General features: G+C 39.2%; 1 protein-coding gene across 4 annotated transcripts in view; it reads right to left on the reverse strand.

Moving 5' to 3' along the window:
• Positions 1-1,013: 1,013 nt before the first annotated feature.
• LOC104593008 (MA3 DOMAIN-CONTAINING TRANSLATION REGULATORY FACTOR 1-like) overlaps positions 1,014-20,276 on the reverse strand; it is a 29,960-nt gene continuing 10,697 nt past the window's right edge. For 2 of the 4 annotated variants that reach the window (XM_010252615.3, XM_010252613.3), the window contains exons 3-4: positions 3,600-3,694; positions 1,014-3,413 (exon numbers count right to left, since the gene is read on the reverse strand). In XM_010252615.3, coding sequence (XP_010250917.1) covers positions 1,593-3,413; positions 3,600-3,694 — 1,916 coding nt within the window. In that variant the 3' untranslated portion in view covers positions 1,014-1,592. Of the gene's footprint in view, positions 3,414-3,599; positions 3,695-8,403; positions 8,556-20,276 lie in introns of all 4 variants that reach the window. The other 2 variants (XM_088899984.1, XM_088899986.1) reach the window with 2 other exon arrangements.

Genomic DNA, 20,276 nt, shown 5'->3' on the forward strand with positions numbered 1-20,276 from the left:
GGGGATCGCTCTGAGGAGGAATACTCGCTCGCTAAGAATGGAATCTTCCTTGAATCCCATAACAACTGATCTACATTCGCATCTCGTTATAACGATCCTGATTACTATATAGATAGGTAACCGTGTTTTCGACAAATATGTACAAGGGTGACAGGTCTGGGGGTACACGAGCAGGGGCTCCGTGCGCGCCCGTAGGTGAATGAAGAAACTCTTCCATGAGTTGGGCGCTTTAACCATTCAGCCATGGATGTACAGCTCAGGAATGCTAATGTGAAACCCAGACTAGCGGAGCACTATATATACGAAATTTTTGAAAACCCTATTAAAATATAAGCAGTGATTTCAAATCCAGAGGTTAATCGTACTCTGGCAACTTTACGTAAGGCAGAGTTTGGTTTTTTGGGGGTGATAGTGGAAAAGTTGACAGATAAGTCACCCTTACTGTCACTCTACAGAACCGTACATGAGATTTTCACCTCATACGGCTCCTCGTTCAATTCTTTCGAAGTCATTGGATCCTTTTCCTCGTTCGAGAATCTCCTCCCTTCTTCCACTCCGTCCCGAAGAGTAACTAGGACCAATTCAGTCGCGTTTTCATGTTCCAATTGAACACTCATCTTATGGTCATGCCTTTTCCTCTTTATGTTCTACATTTTAATTAAATTAATTTTTATTCCTGTTCATATGGAAGCTTTACTTTATAGTTACTATGTGAGAAATAGAGTGTTTCGAAGATGGATAAAATGGAGGCTTTGTTAAATGGATGCGACTAAGACAAGGCGGAACTTAGTATATGTTGGCGACCCACCTGATGGTATCATTCCTATGATGCATTTCATATATATATATATATATATATATATATATAGTTGCTTGAATTATACCTGTAACCCAGTCCTCTTTACATGACAATTGATAAACATTTGATTCATTCAGTTTTTAAGCAATTCCAGCATCATAGGCCTTGTCCATCATGAAGCCCTTAAAACATAAAGATCTTACTTGCGGAGACGTGAAGAATTGCACAGTGCACCATCATGCATTAATACTACTCATTACAGAGGTCTCCAGGAAGCCTGTACATAGTCATTCGTGGCCCAAGAGATGTACTGTGTCATATATAGCTGATAAGTAATCTTTACTTGCTGCCAACACCTAGTAGCTTCATGTGGCTGAGCTAAAAAACTGAGCAAGAAAGAAAACAGAAAAGCGAAGAATGTATCATTCAATGCTTGCTGCGGTTGTCATGACAGGATAATCCTCGTCATAACCAACTACACATGAGATGTCACTATCAAAGCTAACCATATGAGCTGCTGTAGAACAACCTGAACAAGTACATCCACCAGGCACTATATCTTAATAGCATCTCTAGCTTGATTCTATTAGTTGATGCAAAGTGAATCTAAACCTGCATAAAAGGAGCCAAGACCAATCTCTATACATGAGCTGGGATCAATTCAAAAAATTAAAAGGCCTCTCTCTCCATCAGGCAACTAAGAAAAACACCATCAGAAGAAAGCCACCCCTCCCATTCCTATCCACATCTTAAAAGTACACTAACAAGCACATCTTTCTTCACTTCTGGTTTCTCAAGCAACAGTAGCAGGGTATGAAGGAGCAGCATCTACACCAGATAACTCAAAGGATGGCAGTAGCCATCCATTCCTCTTGGCATGTTCTACATAGAACCTGAACTTCTCCTCGGCATTTGGAATGTCAAGTGCCAGATCATCAAGCCCGTCCCTAATCCTGACAAAGCCCTTATTCATCTGGTTTATGGTGATCAATCCTTCCCCGAAGCACTCCTGCAACAGATCCAATATCCTGTCATTTTTCTTCTCCATAGCCATAACCAGTGCCTTCTTCACCACCTCATGGTTGAAGAATGGCATCCCAAGGTCCCGGATGCATTGGCAAGCTTCACTAACCACACCCCCACTTTCATACTCCTCCAGAAGCTTTGTTATCTTGTCCTTGGCATCTTCAACGGCCCAACCAGTGCCCCCTCCCCAGCATCTTAAGATCCTCTCACCTGCATGGCGAGCAGCAAGAAGTGAGCGAGCCATGTGAACAGTCTCACTCCCACTGCAATTAGGTGGCAGTTTGCTGCTAATCTCCTCCAAATTTAGAGGGACCAGGACATCATCGATAACTGCCCTGGCTAAGAAAAGTGCAAGCTCATTTGAGGCATCCAATATGTCAAGTGCAGTATCTTCCGCAGACTCCAGAAGCATGACAAACCCATTAACTATGTCATCAGTTGAGAAGACCTCAGTATGAAGTGCTGAAAGTAGAACAGATGCCATTTCTTTCTCCCTGTTTTTCCTGTCCATGGCAAGAGTGATCAGCTTCTTAAGGAAAATTGGGTTGAACTCCGGAGCTGCTAGATCTTCAAGGCTTCTGATGAGTTCAGGAATGTCATCTGAGAGAAAATATTCATGAATGATTGCCACAGCCTCTTCCTTGAAGCTTCTCACTTTTTTGTCTTCTTCTCCAAACTCACCATCCTCACCTGTTGGTTTGAGAAACAAAGGGTCCAGCCATCCCTCGGAGATTGCCTTCGGGACCAGCGATTGGAACAAGGTTTTTGCAGATGGTATGTCTAGTGAAAGGTCATCAAGACTCTCTGCAAGCCGACCAAATCCCTTAGCCATCTGACTAGAACTTATTAGGCCCTCTTCTGCTGCTTCTTTTAACAGTTTCAATATATGTGCCTCTGATGTTTGGATTTCCATCGCAAGGATTAGAGCTCTTTTAACAACTTCATGATGGAAGAAACTTACCCCCAACTCCCTTATACACCTGCAGGCCTCAGCAGTATCACCACTCTCAACATATTCCCTCAATAAATCTGCTATCTTTCTCTTGACCTCCTCAACTGTAATGTGGGTGCTGCCACCCCATCGTCGTTCCACAAGTTCGGCATGGTGAGGAGCTGAAAGATAGCTCTTCTCAGCAGTTTGTATGACCTGAAGTCCTTTTGAGGATTCTGAGAGAGTTTTCGTTGCTTTTGTCAGGAAAGCTGGAGGGAGGATATCATCAACCACCGCACGTGCAATGAACAGTGCTAGAATATCAACTGCATCAAGTATGTCAAGTGCCAGGTCATCAGCAGATTCAAGAAGCATCATGAATCCCCAACTGATCTGAGCTGAGCTGATCACATCAGCATAGAGAGCTGAGAGTAGAACTGAAGCCATTTCCTTCTCCTTATCGTGCCTGTCCATGGCCATGGAGACAAGTTTCTTGACAAAGTAGTGATGATACTCAGTTGATCCTAGTTCTCTGAGGTCAGATGCTGCCAACTCCACATCACCTGTGCTGAAGTATTCCTCTATCATGGAAACCACAGCTTTCTTATATTCATCAAAGGGATCAGATATCGTAGAACCCACAAGCTGATATGGTTCCTGGATGAAATCAAGAAAAGGAGAAGATAAATATAATTGCATGAAATTCTATTCCATTAAAGTAAAGATGTAGCTAGTGGAACCACAAGCGATAGTTGCATCCCCAGCCAACGGAAATAGAAAAATCAACTTTCAAATGTATATAATAAGGTAGACAAGCTGAAACCATGTGAGAACAATAACTACCTCGCCACTGTCATAGTTTGGATCATTCCGATCAACACATGAGCCACCATCAGTGTCAAGCAATTTACCCCATGTGCCTTTGCCACCAGCACCATCTGTTACCATTGTTTTAGAGGGAAAACAGCTAATCAATATAGACAAATAAGCAATTGCTTCGTTAAGCAAACAAGCAAAAGAAGCAGAAATGCATGTGTGCTGCTTTAGTAAGAACAAATATCAGAAGCAGCCAATAATCCAAATAATACTGGTTTCTATATGTAGTCATGTAGTCATATGCACTGAATTTTGTACAGAAAAGGTCATTGTCATCTATCAGTAATAGATAGAAAGAGGAGTGTGTGGAGGCCAAGGGTCTCTCACCACAGGCCTCACACAGAGTCTCCCCTACTCCCCACACATGTGAAATATTAAAAACCCTCTTATGTCTTAATTTTCTCTATTAGAATTTAGAATCTATCATTACTCCTCTCTAAAAAAATTATTGTTAATTCTCTCCCCCTCTCTCTTCAATAGTTGATGTTTGTAACATCACCCCTCCAGCCCCCCCCCAAAATCTCTTATTTCCTATTAAATATCTTTGAAACTCTTTTGACCCTCTCTAATAATACATGGATATAAATTAGATGGATTGGATGGGGTTAAGGGCCAACCCTAGACCAAACTTGAACATGGACCTTAGCCTGGAACCAAACTGATGTCAAAACCTAAATTTTCCAACCCAAACCCACCCAAATTTCTATTCAACCCCATGCAATTGCATGGGTTTTCTCACTAGTATAGAAAGATTCCCAGCAAGTTCCCCTTTTTTTGTTGCTTACTAAATCTCCAAAACCTCCAACTTGGGCACTTATAGTGAATTTCTAATAGCACATAAAACAATAAAAACATACCAGAGTATCTTCCACTTAAAAGTGGCTCATTAATTGTAACTCCATACCAACAATCTATCTAGCTTCATATGCAATGTGTGCCACATTCACACTCGTTTTTTTTTTATCAATTGCCACATTCACACTCTTACAGTTCAGTGCAGAAGTTTTTCCGTATACTAGTTTATAATAATGTCAAAGCACAACAAAGTATGTGGTAGATCCTTCACAACTAAACTTACAAAGGTAATTATTTACCAAAAAAAATTACAAAGGTACTTAATGGAACACTTGAAAATGAGTTACAAACTCTGACTATAATTTTCCTTTATTTGGTTTCTTCTCAATTGATTTCAGGGCCCATAATTTAACAATGAATATGGCATCATACAGAACAGGAATGGCAGAGCAAGACTCATGTAGCTGACCCCATATAGTTGGGACAAGTCTTAAATGATGGTTTGGTTGCTCCACAAAAAAAAAGGAAATAAGTCCACATTCTATATGGGTTCCACGCTTCCAGTCCCTATGTTACTTCAGCAAGAGAGAGAGAGAGAGAGATTTTGACAATGTGGTTTTGTTTTTAATAATCTATTGCATGCATAGTTGTTGAGGCACCTAAGCAATTCTAGGAGACAGTGGGGTGCCTAGCAATAAGAATTTCATAAAATAAAAACAGTTTTTCCTCGTTGTCTAGTTTTATACACAATTCAGCATGCATATTAATTGGAAAAATAACAACTTTCTTTATTAATAACATTAAATTTCTCTCAAAACATGGCAATTCAACGTATCAACAACAATATTATTTCAATTACTCTCATTTCAATACTTTCAAAAATGATGCTGATATAACAAGTATTTAATAAAGCAATTTCGTATCAAATTAGCAACTAAAGAAGGTTATAATTTTATATGATAAAATTTAAGACAGAGTAAGTAAAAGAGAAAAAAACAAGGATGGAGATGTTTTATTTAATGTAAGAGAGAATGAGAGTAGAAAAACAAAAAGAAAGAAGAAAGAAACTTCTTTATATTTCTATTATTTTTTTCTTATTTGCTTCTCAAAACCTTTGGATCCATTATATTTCTAAAGTAGAACTTTAAAACATATTATTTATATATATATATATATATATTATGTATGTATGTATTGTAGCAGAGGTTTTTTGGGGGTTTTAATTCTTTTTGTATTTGGGCACTCTCTTAGGGAAATTATGTAATTTTCCTGGTTAGTATAAAGTTTTCTTTGGGTGTGAATAGAAACTCACCCAACTCTTTCAAAACATCTTCTCTTTTCTTCTTTCTCTTTTTGTTACTTCACAATTTGATAGCAAAGCAGGAAGTGATCTTGGAAGAGCTTCCTCTGCTGACCCTCGAACCCAGGAAGATCTGCTGACATCAGACCACTGGTGGATGATGTCAGCAATCCGTACAAGTGCTGGCGATAACCCTTGAAACTTGTTCTGTTTTTGTACCCTGTTTTTAGGGAGTTTTTGGTATGATTCTCATCGCCATTTGATGCCTCCTTCATTTTTCCCGATTTTTCAATTAAAAATTTACAAAAAAAAATACAGGTTCGATGTATTCATTTTTTCCTCCACATTTGAGAGTGTTTATTGCTTGGGAACTGTTTCTCCCAGGTCATTTTTCTTCTCTGGAGTTATGGGAAGTCATTTCATATTTTTCTGAACCTTGGTTTTTTTTTTGGGAGATATTTTTCTCCACGTATATTGCCGCCAACTTCAGTTTTGACCTCCTATTAGCTTCCAACCACGTGTTGACTTGTGTTAGTGGGTTTGGTGTGTGCTGGTTGGATATTGGAGTGTTGTAAGGTTGTTTTGTAGCTTGACCAAGATAGATGGAATCATCTAAGCAACTACAAAGGGTTTCTAGAGTGCTCATGGGTAATGCAGATACTTCTAGTGGTATGATAACCACTATAAAACTTGATGGAATCAACTTCCTAAAGTGGTCCAATTTTCCAAACTTACCATTAGAGGAAGAGGTAAGCTTGGGTTGATTACAGGCAAGGAAGTGAAACAAAATCTGATGATCCCAAGTTTGCCAAGTGGGAACAAGATAATTCTCTTGTTATGTCATGGCTGGTCTGTTCGATGCAGCCACATATTACCCATAACTATATGTTCTCCCCACGCCAAGGACATTTGGGATCGTGTTACTGCTACATATTCCCAAACAAGGAACACTGCTCAGGTCTACCAACTTCAAAGGGAAACTTGCAATATGTGTTAGGGAGAGGACAATGGCTATGTACTTCTCTTCCTTGTAATCTCTCTGGGAAGAAATAGATCATCTAGAGGCCTTGGAATGGAAGAATCTTGAGAATGGAGAACAATACAAAAAATATATTGAGAAGAATAGAGTGTTTGACTTCTTGGCAGGTTTGAATGTAGAGTATGATTTTACCCAGCAAAATATCTTGAGTGGATATATTATTTCTCTTGCCACGACATACTCCTTGGTGCAAGAAGAGGAGAGTAGGAGGGCTGCCATGATGCAAACTATAATAAGTGAACATTGTGCTTACGTGTTCGCTAAACCCAAGAAAAGTGTTAACAGACAGGGTGTAAATGAGAAGACTAATGAAGTGGTGTGTGAATATTGCAAAAAACCAAAACACACTAAGGACCAACATTGGAAGTCAAATCCCCATTTGAAGCTTGAGAACTTTAAAACATCTAAGAAAGGAAATGCCCATCTTGCTATTGGGAGAGTTGATTGTTTGCCTCCTTTTGTTAAAGCTGCTTCACATGATTCTTTAAATGTGATAAAGAAGCTTAGGAACCTTCTAGCTCAACTTGGGAAGACTAGGTCCTCTACCTCCATGGGCTCTAGTAATCCTTCCAGTGCTTTTGCTAAAACAGGTATTGCTCTTGTTTGTCAGTCCTCATTTTCTTGCTCCTAGATTGTGGACTCTGGGGCTAGTGCTCACATGACTGGTATGCCTTCCCACCTTACCTCTTATAAGTTGGCTCGAGGGAAAGATAATATCACTATAGTTGATGGATCTCAACTCCAATTTCTAGTATGGGTGAAGTTAAGCTCACTCATAATCTTTCCATGAGCTTTGTCCTTCATGTTCCACAACTGCACAAAAACCTTTTTATTTGTTAGTTCCCTTACCAAATCCCATAACTGTTCAACGACCTTTTTTCCCTCACGTTGTGTTTTTCAGGACCTGAGCACGTGGAGGATGATTGGAACTAGACATGAAGTTGATGGAGTTTATCTTTCTGATCATGTTCCTAAGCAAGGATTACTGTGCCAGATTGAGTCATGCCAAAATGGGATTCTATGTCTGCAACCGTGGCATTGTCGTTTTGGTCATGTGTCTTTTAAGTCTATTAAGTTTTTGTTTCCAAACTTGTGTCAATCTATGTTCATAGTTTTCAAGGCACCAAGGCGAGGCTAGGCAACAAGGGGGGCACATTGTCACCTAGGTGATGGATTTTTTTAAGTAAAAACCACATATCCTAAGGTAGTTCCCTAGGTTCCATAACCATCTTTCCTTGATAACTATCTATAATTTTCATAAGAAAATTATAAACTTCATGTTTAAGTCTAGAAAATCAACATATTTATGAAAAGAAAAAGAAGAAAGAAAGAAAATTAAAAAAACATAAGGGCCGAACCCCTATTTTTTGTTATAGGAAAAGAAGAAAAGAAAAGGTGGAAGAAGAAATATGTTGATTAGACAAAATTTTAAGTTCTTCCCTTACTTACTGGTTCAGACTTTGAAGTCTTTGAGGGTTCAATACAGCAGTTAGCAATGTTTGTGTTGATTAAACCCTAACAAATAAGAAAATAATAAAAAGAAAATAAACACAAAAAATGAATATTTTTGTTATGTCTATTTTATAATTACAATCACAAAAAATAACAATATAGAAGTATTTTATAAGACAGCATACAAAACTGCTTGGCGATTGGGCTACGCAAACCTCCAAGGGCACCTTGTCGCCTAGACATCACCTAGGTGTCACCTTGACAACTATGTCTGTGTCCAATTCAAATCTACAATGTGAAGTCAGTCATCTCTCAAAGCAATGTAGAACTACATATTCTGCAAGAAATAGAAAAAAATGATGTTGTTTTTAACTTGTTACATACTGATGTTTGGGGTCTATATTCTATCCCTTGCATTGGTGGCTATAAATACTTGCTTATTGATGATTACTGAAGATACATTTGGTTATATTTGATGAAGAGTTGAGATGAAGTCCCCCCCATTATTCAATACTTTTTTAAAATAGTGGAAACATAATTTGAAAAGAACATCAAAATAATAAGGTCTGACAATGCTAAGGACTACTTTGAAAAACATATACATATCTTTCTTGAAGAAAAGGGGGCAATCCACAAAAGTTCATGTTCCCATACCCCTCTGCAAAACGGTGTAACAGAGAGAAAAAATAGACATGTGGTTGATGTTGCTAGAAGGCTACTTTTTTAGATGCATGTGCCCACTCACTTCTGGGGAGATGTTGTTGAAGTTGTGGTGTATCTCATTAATAGGCCTCCTTCATGGACCCTACGTCTCCAATCCCCTCATCAGCTTCTATTTCCTAATGATCCTACTTTTTGTCTTCCTCTCCAAGTCTTTGGGTATAGTTGTTTTGTTCATAATACGAGTCCTTGCCTCAAACTTCATCCTAAGTCCATCAAGAGTGTTTTTCTTGGTTATTCTCATGTCCAAAAGGGATACAAGTGCTTGGATCTCCACTCTGGTCAGTGGTGTGTGTCCAAGGATGTTACCTTTCTTAGGTTTACTCTTGTTTTTCCAACCACCTCACCTTTCTCTTCAGGGGGAGAGTGTCAGTGAAGATAAGACCCCATTTTGTTATCCTGTTCTTGCCTCTGTAGATACTCCTGGTGTGTCTTCCCTTCAACCTACTTGCAATTGCAGTATTCCGACTCATGTTTCCCATCAACGATCTTGGCAGTAGTGGTTCATTAAGCGTATAAGGATTGCTCCTGAAGCTGAAAGTCCACAACAATCTAATCACTCAACTCCAAGTAACTCTATAAATAATCTTGAACCTGAATTTCCTTTTCCTTCTAGTACTAAGTCTAATATCTCTCAGGATGACCTTGACCTTCCCATTGCAATTCAAAAAGGACAAAAGAAGTGTACTGCCTATCCCATCACTATGTTTCTTATAATGCCCTATCACCTTCATACTATGCCTACATCTTTGCCATTTCTACAGTTCCTATTCCTCTTAATGTTATAGAGGTCGTGCTCATTGGGCATTTTCTATTATATACCCCTTCAGTATCCATTGTCCATGTATTTTGTTCTTCCTCCTAGTATTTTACAAAATACAACAAAAGGCTTAGAATGGATTCAATCGTTTCAATCGCAAGGACCTACAACAAGGACAATTAAAAAAAAAAAGACTTGCTAAGGTAACTTGTTTTAAATACATTCCAAATCCTAACATTACTAATATTGCAATAAATAAATTCCAAAAACGTAATGAGAGATATAAAACTAATAAGCATACTAAAAGAATAAGCCTTATGCAACCAGGTCCATCAAAAGTAAAGAGAAGAAAATATCACATTATTAAATAATGACCATCTTACCTCTTTTCATACTAGGTCAATCAGAAGTAAATAGAAGAAATGATCACATTATTAAATAATGACCATCTTACCTCTTTTCATACAAAACTAGAACTAGGCCTAACATGTTTAGTAGAGAAACTTGATACGGCCAAAACTGACCATCAGTCAAAAACCACCAAGTGGCAGTATGTTGGGGGGGGGGGGGGGGCAAAGTTGTCAATTGACAAGCTGACCTGACCTGACCTATACGAACAGATCTAGCACTACCTCATAACATGCACAATAAACACGTGGTCGAGCTGATCAGAACATCAATGCCAACACCTTCCATGTAGGCCCATTGCCTACCACGTGCATACGTGTCAACTGAGGAAGCGACAAGTGGACCAAGTTTCAACCACGTGTGAGAGACGTCGATTATTGGATGAAGCCCCTTTCCTATAAATGGGTGAGCCCCCCATTCATTTGGACACAACTCAACACTGCATTATGCCACTATGCACAAGACACGTCAAACACCTCGACACGCGAGCTCATTAGCTCATCACCTAGAGCTCTCTAGCTCATCACATGGAGCTCTCTAACTCTCCTCATGAGCTCTCCAACTCTCCACACAAGCTCTCCAACTCTCCTTACAAGCTTTCCAGCTCTCCTCGCGAGTTCTTCAGCTCTCATCAAGAGCTCTCCACACAAGCTCTCACCTCATCTTACTAAGCTCTCCGGCTCACCTTCTCTTCGCTTGGCTTTACTTACTTAACCATCAAAGTCCACACCCCTAGGATATCACCTGGGGCCTCTGACATCTCTTATGGTTGCAAGTGTCTCTTAGCAGCCAAGGTGACACTCCGAGGCAAGGTCTCCCTTAGCAGTCGAGCCGACGTGACACCTTACTCCAACAACTTCTCATCTTCGCCCTTGTGGCCAATTTTAACATCAACAAAACCAGTTCAAGAGATACATGGTTTATATTCTAGTCCAATAGTCCAAGTTAACTCAATAAAAGTGGAACTACTACCAGTTCTCTTAAGGATTGACATGTAGAGAACACATAAATACAATAATCTCATAGTTTTAGGGAATTGAAAAACACCATCCAATGGTTAAAAGGACCATGTGGAAAGTAGGAAGACTAGTAGGGAAACATCATTCATAAAAGTCATGGAATTAAAGAAAGCAATTTAAGGCTAGGAAGATAGACTATACCCAATGTAACATGTGCGGTGCTTTGTACAATCTTCCTCCTACATATTTCTATTCTTTCCCCAAATCAATAAAATTTTCCAAGTTAACAATTAAGGGAAATGCTATTTAGTGGTGCCAAGGAGTTGGCCTTGGCATCTTTCATGTCTCTTAAATGAGACTTGAGAGGCATTAGTTACTACAAGTATCCAAGTAAGATTAATAGCTAGTGAATTTAATAGCGTTGCAGATGGGCTTACTAATGTGGAGATCAGGAGCGCTTTGTATGTAGCCTAAGCGTCATCTATCCAAGTGTCCATAGGTGTTTGGAACTTCAACCTCCAAAAGCATGGCATGGGACATGGTGATAATTATTATATAATAACAATATATAATTTCAGAAGTGGTACATTTAGAGAGACCAAGAGGGCTTTGTATGAAGCCTATGTATCAGTTACCCAAGTGTCCACGGGTGTTTGGCACTTCAACCTCCAAAGCATGACGTGGGACATGGTGATAAATAATATATAACAACAATATAATTTCAGAAGTGGTAAATTTAGAGAGGGACTCTTTACTGATCATGTCTTTTCTCATGATATCTTGTTTATGGGTGATAAATACCAAGGCTCTTTGCTGACTTCAACTTGAAGTATCACCAAGATGCTACATAAAGTATTTTGTGAAATGCTGAGTGTTGGCACAAAGGCACAGCTAGAACCTTTAATTTTCATTTTTGAGGTTTCCTGGTAGCGCTGGTGACAACTCCATTCCCACTGTTTTTTATTAAGAAAACAAAGAACCAACTGGTCATTCAGTAACTCATTGGAGACTAATACATCATTTTTCAGTATGCATCATTTTCTTTCTTTTATTAAGAGCAGTGTTGTTATACTCAGACCATCAACAAAAGCCTCACAAGCATACAAGGAAATAGAAAAGGCACTATTACAAATTACAGCCTGGCCCTAGGCATTCCCATTTAAGACTATCTCTTCCAACCCTGATCACACCAATGAATCTGCCAACATATCAGCATTCCTTGGAACCCATTTGAATGAGATGTTCAAATTGGCACCCAAGGAGCGAACCAGTCTCACCAGAGGTGAATTGCCCAGGGATCTGATGTTGTGATTCATCCAGCTTATAATTATTTCACAATCACCTTCCAATTCCATATTTCTCATACCCTGAATCACCGATAATTTTAGGCCTTGAATTAGGGTCATCAATTCTATCCTTACGGAATTTCCAAAGCCAGCTGGACCTAAATATCTCAAGACTATATAGCCACAATGGTTGCTAACAACTCCCCCCAATCTGGACTTCCCTAGATTATGTAGACAGCACCCATCAAAGTTTAATTTACATCCCCTTGTAACTAGAGGGGACCAGTCGACCACCCTTTGAGGCCTATTATTCTGGAACCCAGTCACAATATGCCACCCCCCAATAAATCATTTAGATTGACTCCATCACATTCCTTACAAATCAATGCCCAATGTGCAACTCTAACCATTGTAAGATCAATCATTTCCTCAACCTTCTTGTACCTCTCTTCAAATATTCTAACATTTCTTTCACACCACAATCCCCATAGCACTACAGCCACACATATTGCCATAAAATCTTCTGTCTTAATGTGGAACAACTTATTACCTCTAATTTAATCAAGTCTACAACTTCAGGGGGTGCCACCCAAACTTTTCAAATTAAACAGAAAAAGTGCTGCCATATAGCCCATAACTGAGAGGCATAGGAACAATGCAATAAGAGGTGGTCGGTATTTTCCCCACTCTTCAAGCAGAGAACACACATGAGGTGAAACCATGAGAGGGACCCATTCTTCCACTTTGTTTGGAGTCTTTCAAAGGTATTTATGATTTGATTGGCAGCCTCCCAACAGAAAGACTTTATTTTAGGTGGAGTTAGGTTATGCCATAATTCATTAACAGGAAATGGGGAGTGCTCATGTGAACTGAAAAACGTTTTGGAAAAAGATGCATAAGAGAAACTGCCCTTAGCTGAAGGAAACCACACCTTTTCATCCACACCCGAAGGAGCAAGGTTGACATCTTGAACAAGCCAAGGGTATCAGCTCACTAGTTTCATGATCAAAGGTCCAAACCCAAATGCCAAGCCGGTCCCAACTCATCAAAGGTAATCATTTCAGTAATTGGTTTGTTCTTGCAAATGGATAGGTTGTAAATCCTATGGAATGATTGGCAAAGAGGAGAGGTCCCCCACCAGATATCCTCCAAAACTTCACCCCTTGTCCTGAAATAGCATCATATCTTATGTGTTGCAAGGTCAGAAGAGTCAAAGTTGTATTCCAAGGACTTCTTGTGTTAATGTGTCTAGCCAATCCCAAAATCCCACCCATTAGGATGCAGCCTATAGATGCTCTCAATAACCAAATTCCATAAAGCCTCCTTTTCTTTAGGAAATCTCCAATTACATTTGCCTAGAAATGCCTTGTTTCTTTCTTGCATTCCACCTATTCCTAACCAACCTACCCTTTTGAATTACACACCACTGACACACTTCAAGAGACGACTATTTTTATTACTATTGCTACCTGGATCCCACAAAAAATCCCTAATTATCTTTTCAATTTTACTCACTACCCTCACTAGAGACTTGAACACTAAAGAAATGAAAGGTTGCAAAGGGTGGGTTTAATTAGGTTACCTTCCTGCCTTTCAACATGAAATTCCTTCTCCAAGAAGCTAAAGCCTTTTGACAAACCTCTCTATCACCCCTTCCCTAAAGGTAACATCCCTAGGGCAGCCCTAAGTATTTGATGGGCCACTCACGGATTTCACACTCCACGATATCCAAAATGCATCTAAGAGCTCTCATATCCTAAGCATCCATAAACTCTCTCCGGATCAAGGTTCCATCAGCAAATTGCAAGTGGGACACCACTTGATCATGTCTTCCCACTCTAAACCCTCAAAAAATGTCTCTCATCAGCTCTCTTCAAAAGCTTACTCAAAATCTCCACCACCAAGAGAAGCCAAATGTCAATTCTCAAAACTTATGCCATAACAAATTCAATTAAATTTCTAACATATACAGATTTTCATTCTATGATTTATTAAGATATTATAAGATATATCTAGAAGTGTTAATGCTATAAGATATATCTAGAAGTGCCCAACATTGGAAGCCTAGCTATGTACAAGTATACGGGTATCATAGACACAAAATCCTTCTAATAGATATTTATTGTACTTAATATAAGGTGCCAACTAGCTTACTTGGTAAGGCATTAAGCTGTTTGTAGTAGATGCTTGGTATCAATTCCCACCTTCAACACTCACCGGGGTTGGGGAGAGGGGTATGGGTAGGACGGATAGGCTACTGTTATTGTGTAGCCCCAACAAGCCTAAAAGAAAATATCCTTCTTAAAAAGATGAGATATCTCCCCTCAAACCTCAATCACCAAAGATTTCCAAATTATAAGTCAAAACCCTCTCAAGGACCAATATCTCATCCTGATTGGATTTACAAACTTACCAAGTAAAGCATATCTTGAACAAAAAATACAAAGGCACAAAAAATTAAACATCAACAAGCATCTACTTATAACGCATGTTCAAACCCCTCAATAGGTTCTTAGATCTATGGCAAGACTGGTATTCAAAAACCTTATATAAGCAATGAAATATAAAAGCAAACTGTCATTAAAATAGTAGGTGCTGCTAGGATGTGTGAGGAGACAACCATTATAATGCAAGATAAATTGTAGGACAACCTTTTTAGCACAAATTCATTTCAGGAAAATTAGAGAAACAGATAATACCACAACAAGAGCCATCTGTCGAAAACCCAAAATGGACTCCTCATGAATTAAAGAAAGGCTTAGCTGAACATTATAGTTGTTTCACGGACTGTGGGACCAATAATTTGGTTCCACACCAGCCATAAATGCAAGTGAGAGACTGAGTGATTGTGGACCATTTGCACTTTTTTTCTGAAAGAAGATTACTGAAATTCATCAACAGAGAAAAGTACATGAGATGATGTACACAAAAGAGAAAAAAAGCTGGCCAATAAAGGCTCCACAGGCAAGGAGCTAGCACTATAGAGACAATCCAGAAAAGCACCAGGTTTTGCTAGGTCATCTGCAATTGTGTTTTGTTCCCTAGGAATTTACAACCAGAGAATTCAAAATGTCTCTGGCCTTAGTCAGGCAGTGAGAGCTAGTCCCCAAGGACCACCCTCCTTTTCTTCTAGCCACTTGATAGCGCTAGCAGAATCTCCTCTAATGGTCATGTGCATAATACCTAAGTCTCTAGCCATATGAAGGACAGTGAGAGCAGACAAAATTTCTGCCTTTGTTGAGTTGGCCATCCCAATCAGTCCACTGTAAGCCCAACAGACATTTCCATCTCCCTTCTAATTACACCACCAATCTCAGATACACCCAGATTTCCTAAAGAACTTCCATCAAAATTGAGAGTCATCACCCCTTCCTCCCTACTAAAAAGGGGAATGATCAAGGACCTAGGGGAGGACTGAGGAGAATAGGTAGTTCACCACAGTTCTATGAAGATCATTAATTGAGATACCTTTAAGAAGCTCGGAATTGGTGAACACAGCACATGTGTGTAATATTTGAAATTAATTCCTCGAGTTCTAGCCAAGTTTTCAAAGACTCGTTCGTTTCTCTCTTCCCAGACTCCTCACAGAACAGCATCAGTAACTGTTTGCTTAAAAACCATGCCTCATTTACTGAGCCCTCTACCTTTCCATTACCATAAGAACTCCAAAAAACCATGCCTCATTTCCTGGTTACCTAGCAGTGAATGGATAGATGATCAACTGACTCTCCATCACTAAGGCATATGCTGTAAGCATGAGGAGAAAGGTCTAATCTGCCTTTGTTCTTCTTCTGGAGGAGGTCAAAGTGTTTATTCTCTTCAAACAAGCTTTGCGCATAAATTTTCTTGGTATCTTCTGGAGGAGACCCAAATTTTATTGGCAGAAAACTGGGAGGTGTTCTGCTCATTTGCAACAAGAACCTTAAAAAAAAAAGACTTGGTTCAGAACTTGTCAGCGGGGTGAAGGGTCCAAATGCAAAATTCAGGGGAGTGAGGATTGATGTAAATCTCCTTAAGGGTACAAAGAAGTTCGGCGGCTTCATTAACTTCCATATCTCTTATGGGTCTTCTAAGGTTCAAGTTCCAACTGTTGAGGAAGGGGGGATTAACACGAGGAAATTTTGGCACCTTGGTTTAGGGTAACGCTAAATATCCAGGGAAGGGAGGCTCCCAAAGTAGAGTCATCCAACCACAAATCAGTATAAAACTTTATCTTGGTTCCATCACCCACTTTATATCTGATAAAAGAAATCAAACTACAATAGGAAGAAGTTAAACCTTAAGATGGATTGGTATCTTTGACCTGGTTCAAGTGAGTTTCTTTATCAAAGCTATTAGCATACTTCTCATATTTGTTGGTGATGGTGTTTTCAAAAACACTGGAGGCATACGCTTGGAGGTGCACCTCTAGGCTAGGCACTAAGAAAATGCTTGGAGACGCAGCCTAAAAGCATTTAGCTACTTGAGGCATTTGTCTCCAGCATAGAGGTTTACACTTCTAACCTAGAGGCATGTAAGGCATACACCCCTATTGCACTTTATACAAGAGGCTTATGCCTCTTATGCTTTTGAATTTAAGCCACTTTTTTACAATAAAATGCTATAGCTAAAGTGGGGTAATCATTTTATCATGTTCCCCATTATATATTAACATAACCCAAAGGATGAAAACCCTCCAAATTTGTTTATTATAGTATTATCAAAATGCCAATGTATGGATTTGCCAATTACCCCTAAAAACTAATCATAGCGCATTATATAAGAACCCAATCAGACCATAACAAAAACATATAAAACATCCACAACACTTATGCCTCCTTGTGCTCAGAGGTTTACACCTCTTGTGCTTTAAATTACATGTCATGCCTCCAAGTAGCAGAATGCCTCATGTCACACCTACGCATTTAAAAACACTGACGGTTGATGACAACAGTCCAAAGAGCATTGAATTCAAGGGGGAATCTCCACAATCATTTAACAAGAGTTGTGTTCTTTGGCTTACGCACCTGCTCCTGATAAACAGGATGACTTCCTTTTTCACACCTGCCATCCCAAAGGAAGTTACACTGAAGCCATTCAAGCTAGTTGTAGATTTTAGGATGGACTCAAAAGGTAGAGAGAGTAAGTAGGCAAATTGGCTATGGATGCCTTTATGAGCATGATTCTACCACCTTTTGAGAGATAACCCTTCTTCCACAAGGCCAACTTCTCACACTTTTCCAACACTAGATCCTAGAAGGTTTTAGGTTTCCTACCAAGCAACATCCACAAATAGGAAATGGGGAACCTTCCACTTTTACAATTTTACATCCCAACACCTCCTTGAAACTCTACAAAAGATTCCCATCAGCAAAGTTTATTCCCATTTTGCTGCTTTTGTTAAAATACAACTGAAGTCTTGACACCAACTCAAAGCATAGAATTACCCTTTTCAAATTAATGATGATTTTCTAGGCCCACCTCTATAAGCAAAATTATATCATTTGCAAATTGATGACGTGTAATATGGACTACATCTCTGCCTACTTCAAACCCTTTCACTAGATTTTGTGAAGAAACTCACTGACATACCATATTACCGTAGTTCCTATTGTATTGTATCTAACTGATGTATATTTTATTATTTTCTCTTCAACCCTGCAAGGGCTTTTCTGTAATTATGTTCTGTTGCCATTCAAGGGCCTCTCTATAAATACTCTAATTCCATTATCTATATAAGGGCCCCTTGGGGTAGGGTGTAAGCATCCATTCTTCACCCCTAGAATTCTGTATCCTGCTCTGGGTTTGTTGACATGGTATCAGAGCAGGTTGCTCTAAAATTTCTGCTCTTTCCTTTCTCATTCGTTGGGCATATTAGGGGTTTTGTTCTCTGGGTGTTTTGACTGGTGTTAGGGTTGTGCTCTTCAACCCTAACCCTAGTTCTTCTTGGAGGCTTCTGTCTGGAAGGATTTCTAACTGGTTGTGTCGCCAGATCTGTTTTTTCTCACTCAGAAAACCAGTGGGAACTGACAAGTCTTGGAGGAGTTCTGGTCTTCTCTCCTGAGTGGCAGCAGCCTTTTTCCTTCTTCTGTGTACTGATTTCTCCAGGGCGGCAGCAGCTTGGCTCCTTATGGTTCAGTTTTGAACAGCTGCAGACTGACGAATCTCAACAGTCTGGCTTCTTCCTCCCTCAGCAGCAGCAGTCTTGAACCCTTTTTTTTTTGTTTTCCCATGCTTCAGACTGGGGAACTTCAACAAGCATAAAGTCTTCTCTTCAAGCTGCTTTGGAAAACTTCTCATTTCAGGTTGGTGTATCTCACTATTGTCTTAATCGACTATTATCAATCCTTGGAACCCTAGTTTTGTGCTGCCCTAGGGTGTTTTCTTTTCAATTATCAGTCCTTGGAACCCTAGTTTGCGTTCTCCTAAGTTTGTGCTGTTCTGGGTTGTTTATCGGAGGATTTCGATTCCCTCTATAGAGTGACTTATCCTTGCTGAAGTTCCTCTGGTTTGGTATTGTTTAGGGATCAGACTTCATTGCTATTTGATATTAATATTTTTTTCTTTTGAGAAATATTGTGTTCGGCTGAGGTGATTCACTGCCAAGTTTATTGCTGATTTAAGTGAACATCAGTGTTGCTGTCCTTTTCCTAGGTTGATTTTGCTTATTTAAGATGGCTGGAAAGATGGACTTTCTAACTACAGTATGTGGAAGTTCCATTTTGATTTCTTTGCAAAGGGAAAGGGGCTTGAAGGTTACTTGAATGGGACGTATGTAAACCTGATGAGGTGATAGTAAAGCCTATAAACAATGGAAACTGGACAACGGAAAGTTAGTCTCCTGGATTTTGAGCTTCATTGTGCCTCACATTGGTGTTTCCATGAGAAGACTGAGGACCGCCTATGAGATGTACTCCTATTTGAAAAAGGTTTATCATCAGTCCAATGTGTCACGGCAATACCAGATGAATCTGAAATCTTTGCCTATTGCTAGGGGAACAAAAAGATACAAGAATACTATGTAAGATTTATTGATCCCTGGGCTGAATATGAACTAGTTCATATTGAACATTCTGATTCTGTTGAGTGTGTCAAGTATTTGTAGAAGCATTTTGAAAATAGAAAGGTGAACCAATTTCATAATCAGGTCAAATATTTTGAGCAAAGGAATTCTTCTAGATTTAGACTCTATGATGAGAGAGTTATTGAGGGAAGAAACTAGATTCTTAACTATTGCAAACATAGAAGGGAAACATCTTGATTCAGGGACTGATACTGTTTTTATTGCATGTGGGAATAAGAAATCTGGTGGAAAGGATCCTTCTAAAACCCATATGAATGTAAGGGATATGGAAATATAGCTTCATATTGCAAAAAGAAGAATGTCTACACCTATTGCAAACAACATGGACATATCATTTCAGACTAGCCTATTCATCCACCCAAGGGTCCCATGAAGAAGAATCAGCCACGAACTTATCAAGTGCCTAAGGAACAAGTGTTAGATGCCTCTACTGCCAAAGGAGAATCCTCTACTTCCATGAATAAGGAAGAGATAATGACAACTGGTATCCTCTACTATCTCATATGCCTTCTTTGCTATCAGCCTATCTGGTGAGTTCTCTGGTTACTACTCTTCTCCCTCTCAAGTTTGGATAATTGATTCCAGTGCTACAAATCACATGACTAGGGCCTACCCTAAACCCTCAAACAGACTTTCTGAGAACAACCATAGACATATTGTCATTGCTAATGCTGAGAAACTTGACATCATTGAGAGTGATGATTTATGTATCAAACTTTCCCCCTCAAATTCCTTGTCTCTTGCCAAGACTTACATTGTTCCTAAACTTATTGCTAATCTTATTTCAGTTGATCAATTAGTTGATGAAGGTCTCATTCAAACCTTTTCCCCTGATAGTTGTTTGATTCAGAATCGGCACATT

Source organism: Nelumbo nucifera, chromosome 3, assembly GCF_055504915.1.
Source record: "Nelumbo nucifera cultivar China Antique chromosome 3, China Antique-T2T, whole genome shotgun sequence".
Taxonomy (NCBI): Eukaryota; Viridiplantae; Streptophyta; class Magnoliopsida; order Proteales; family Nelumbonaceae; genus Nelumbo; species Nelumbo nucifera.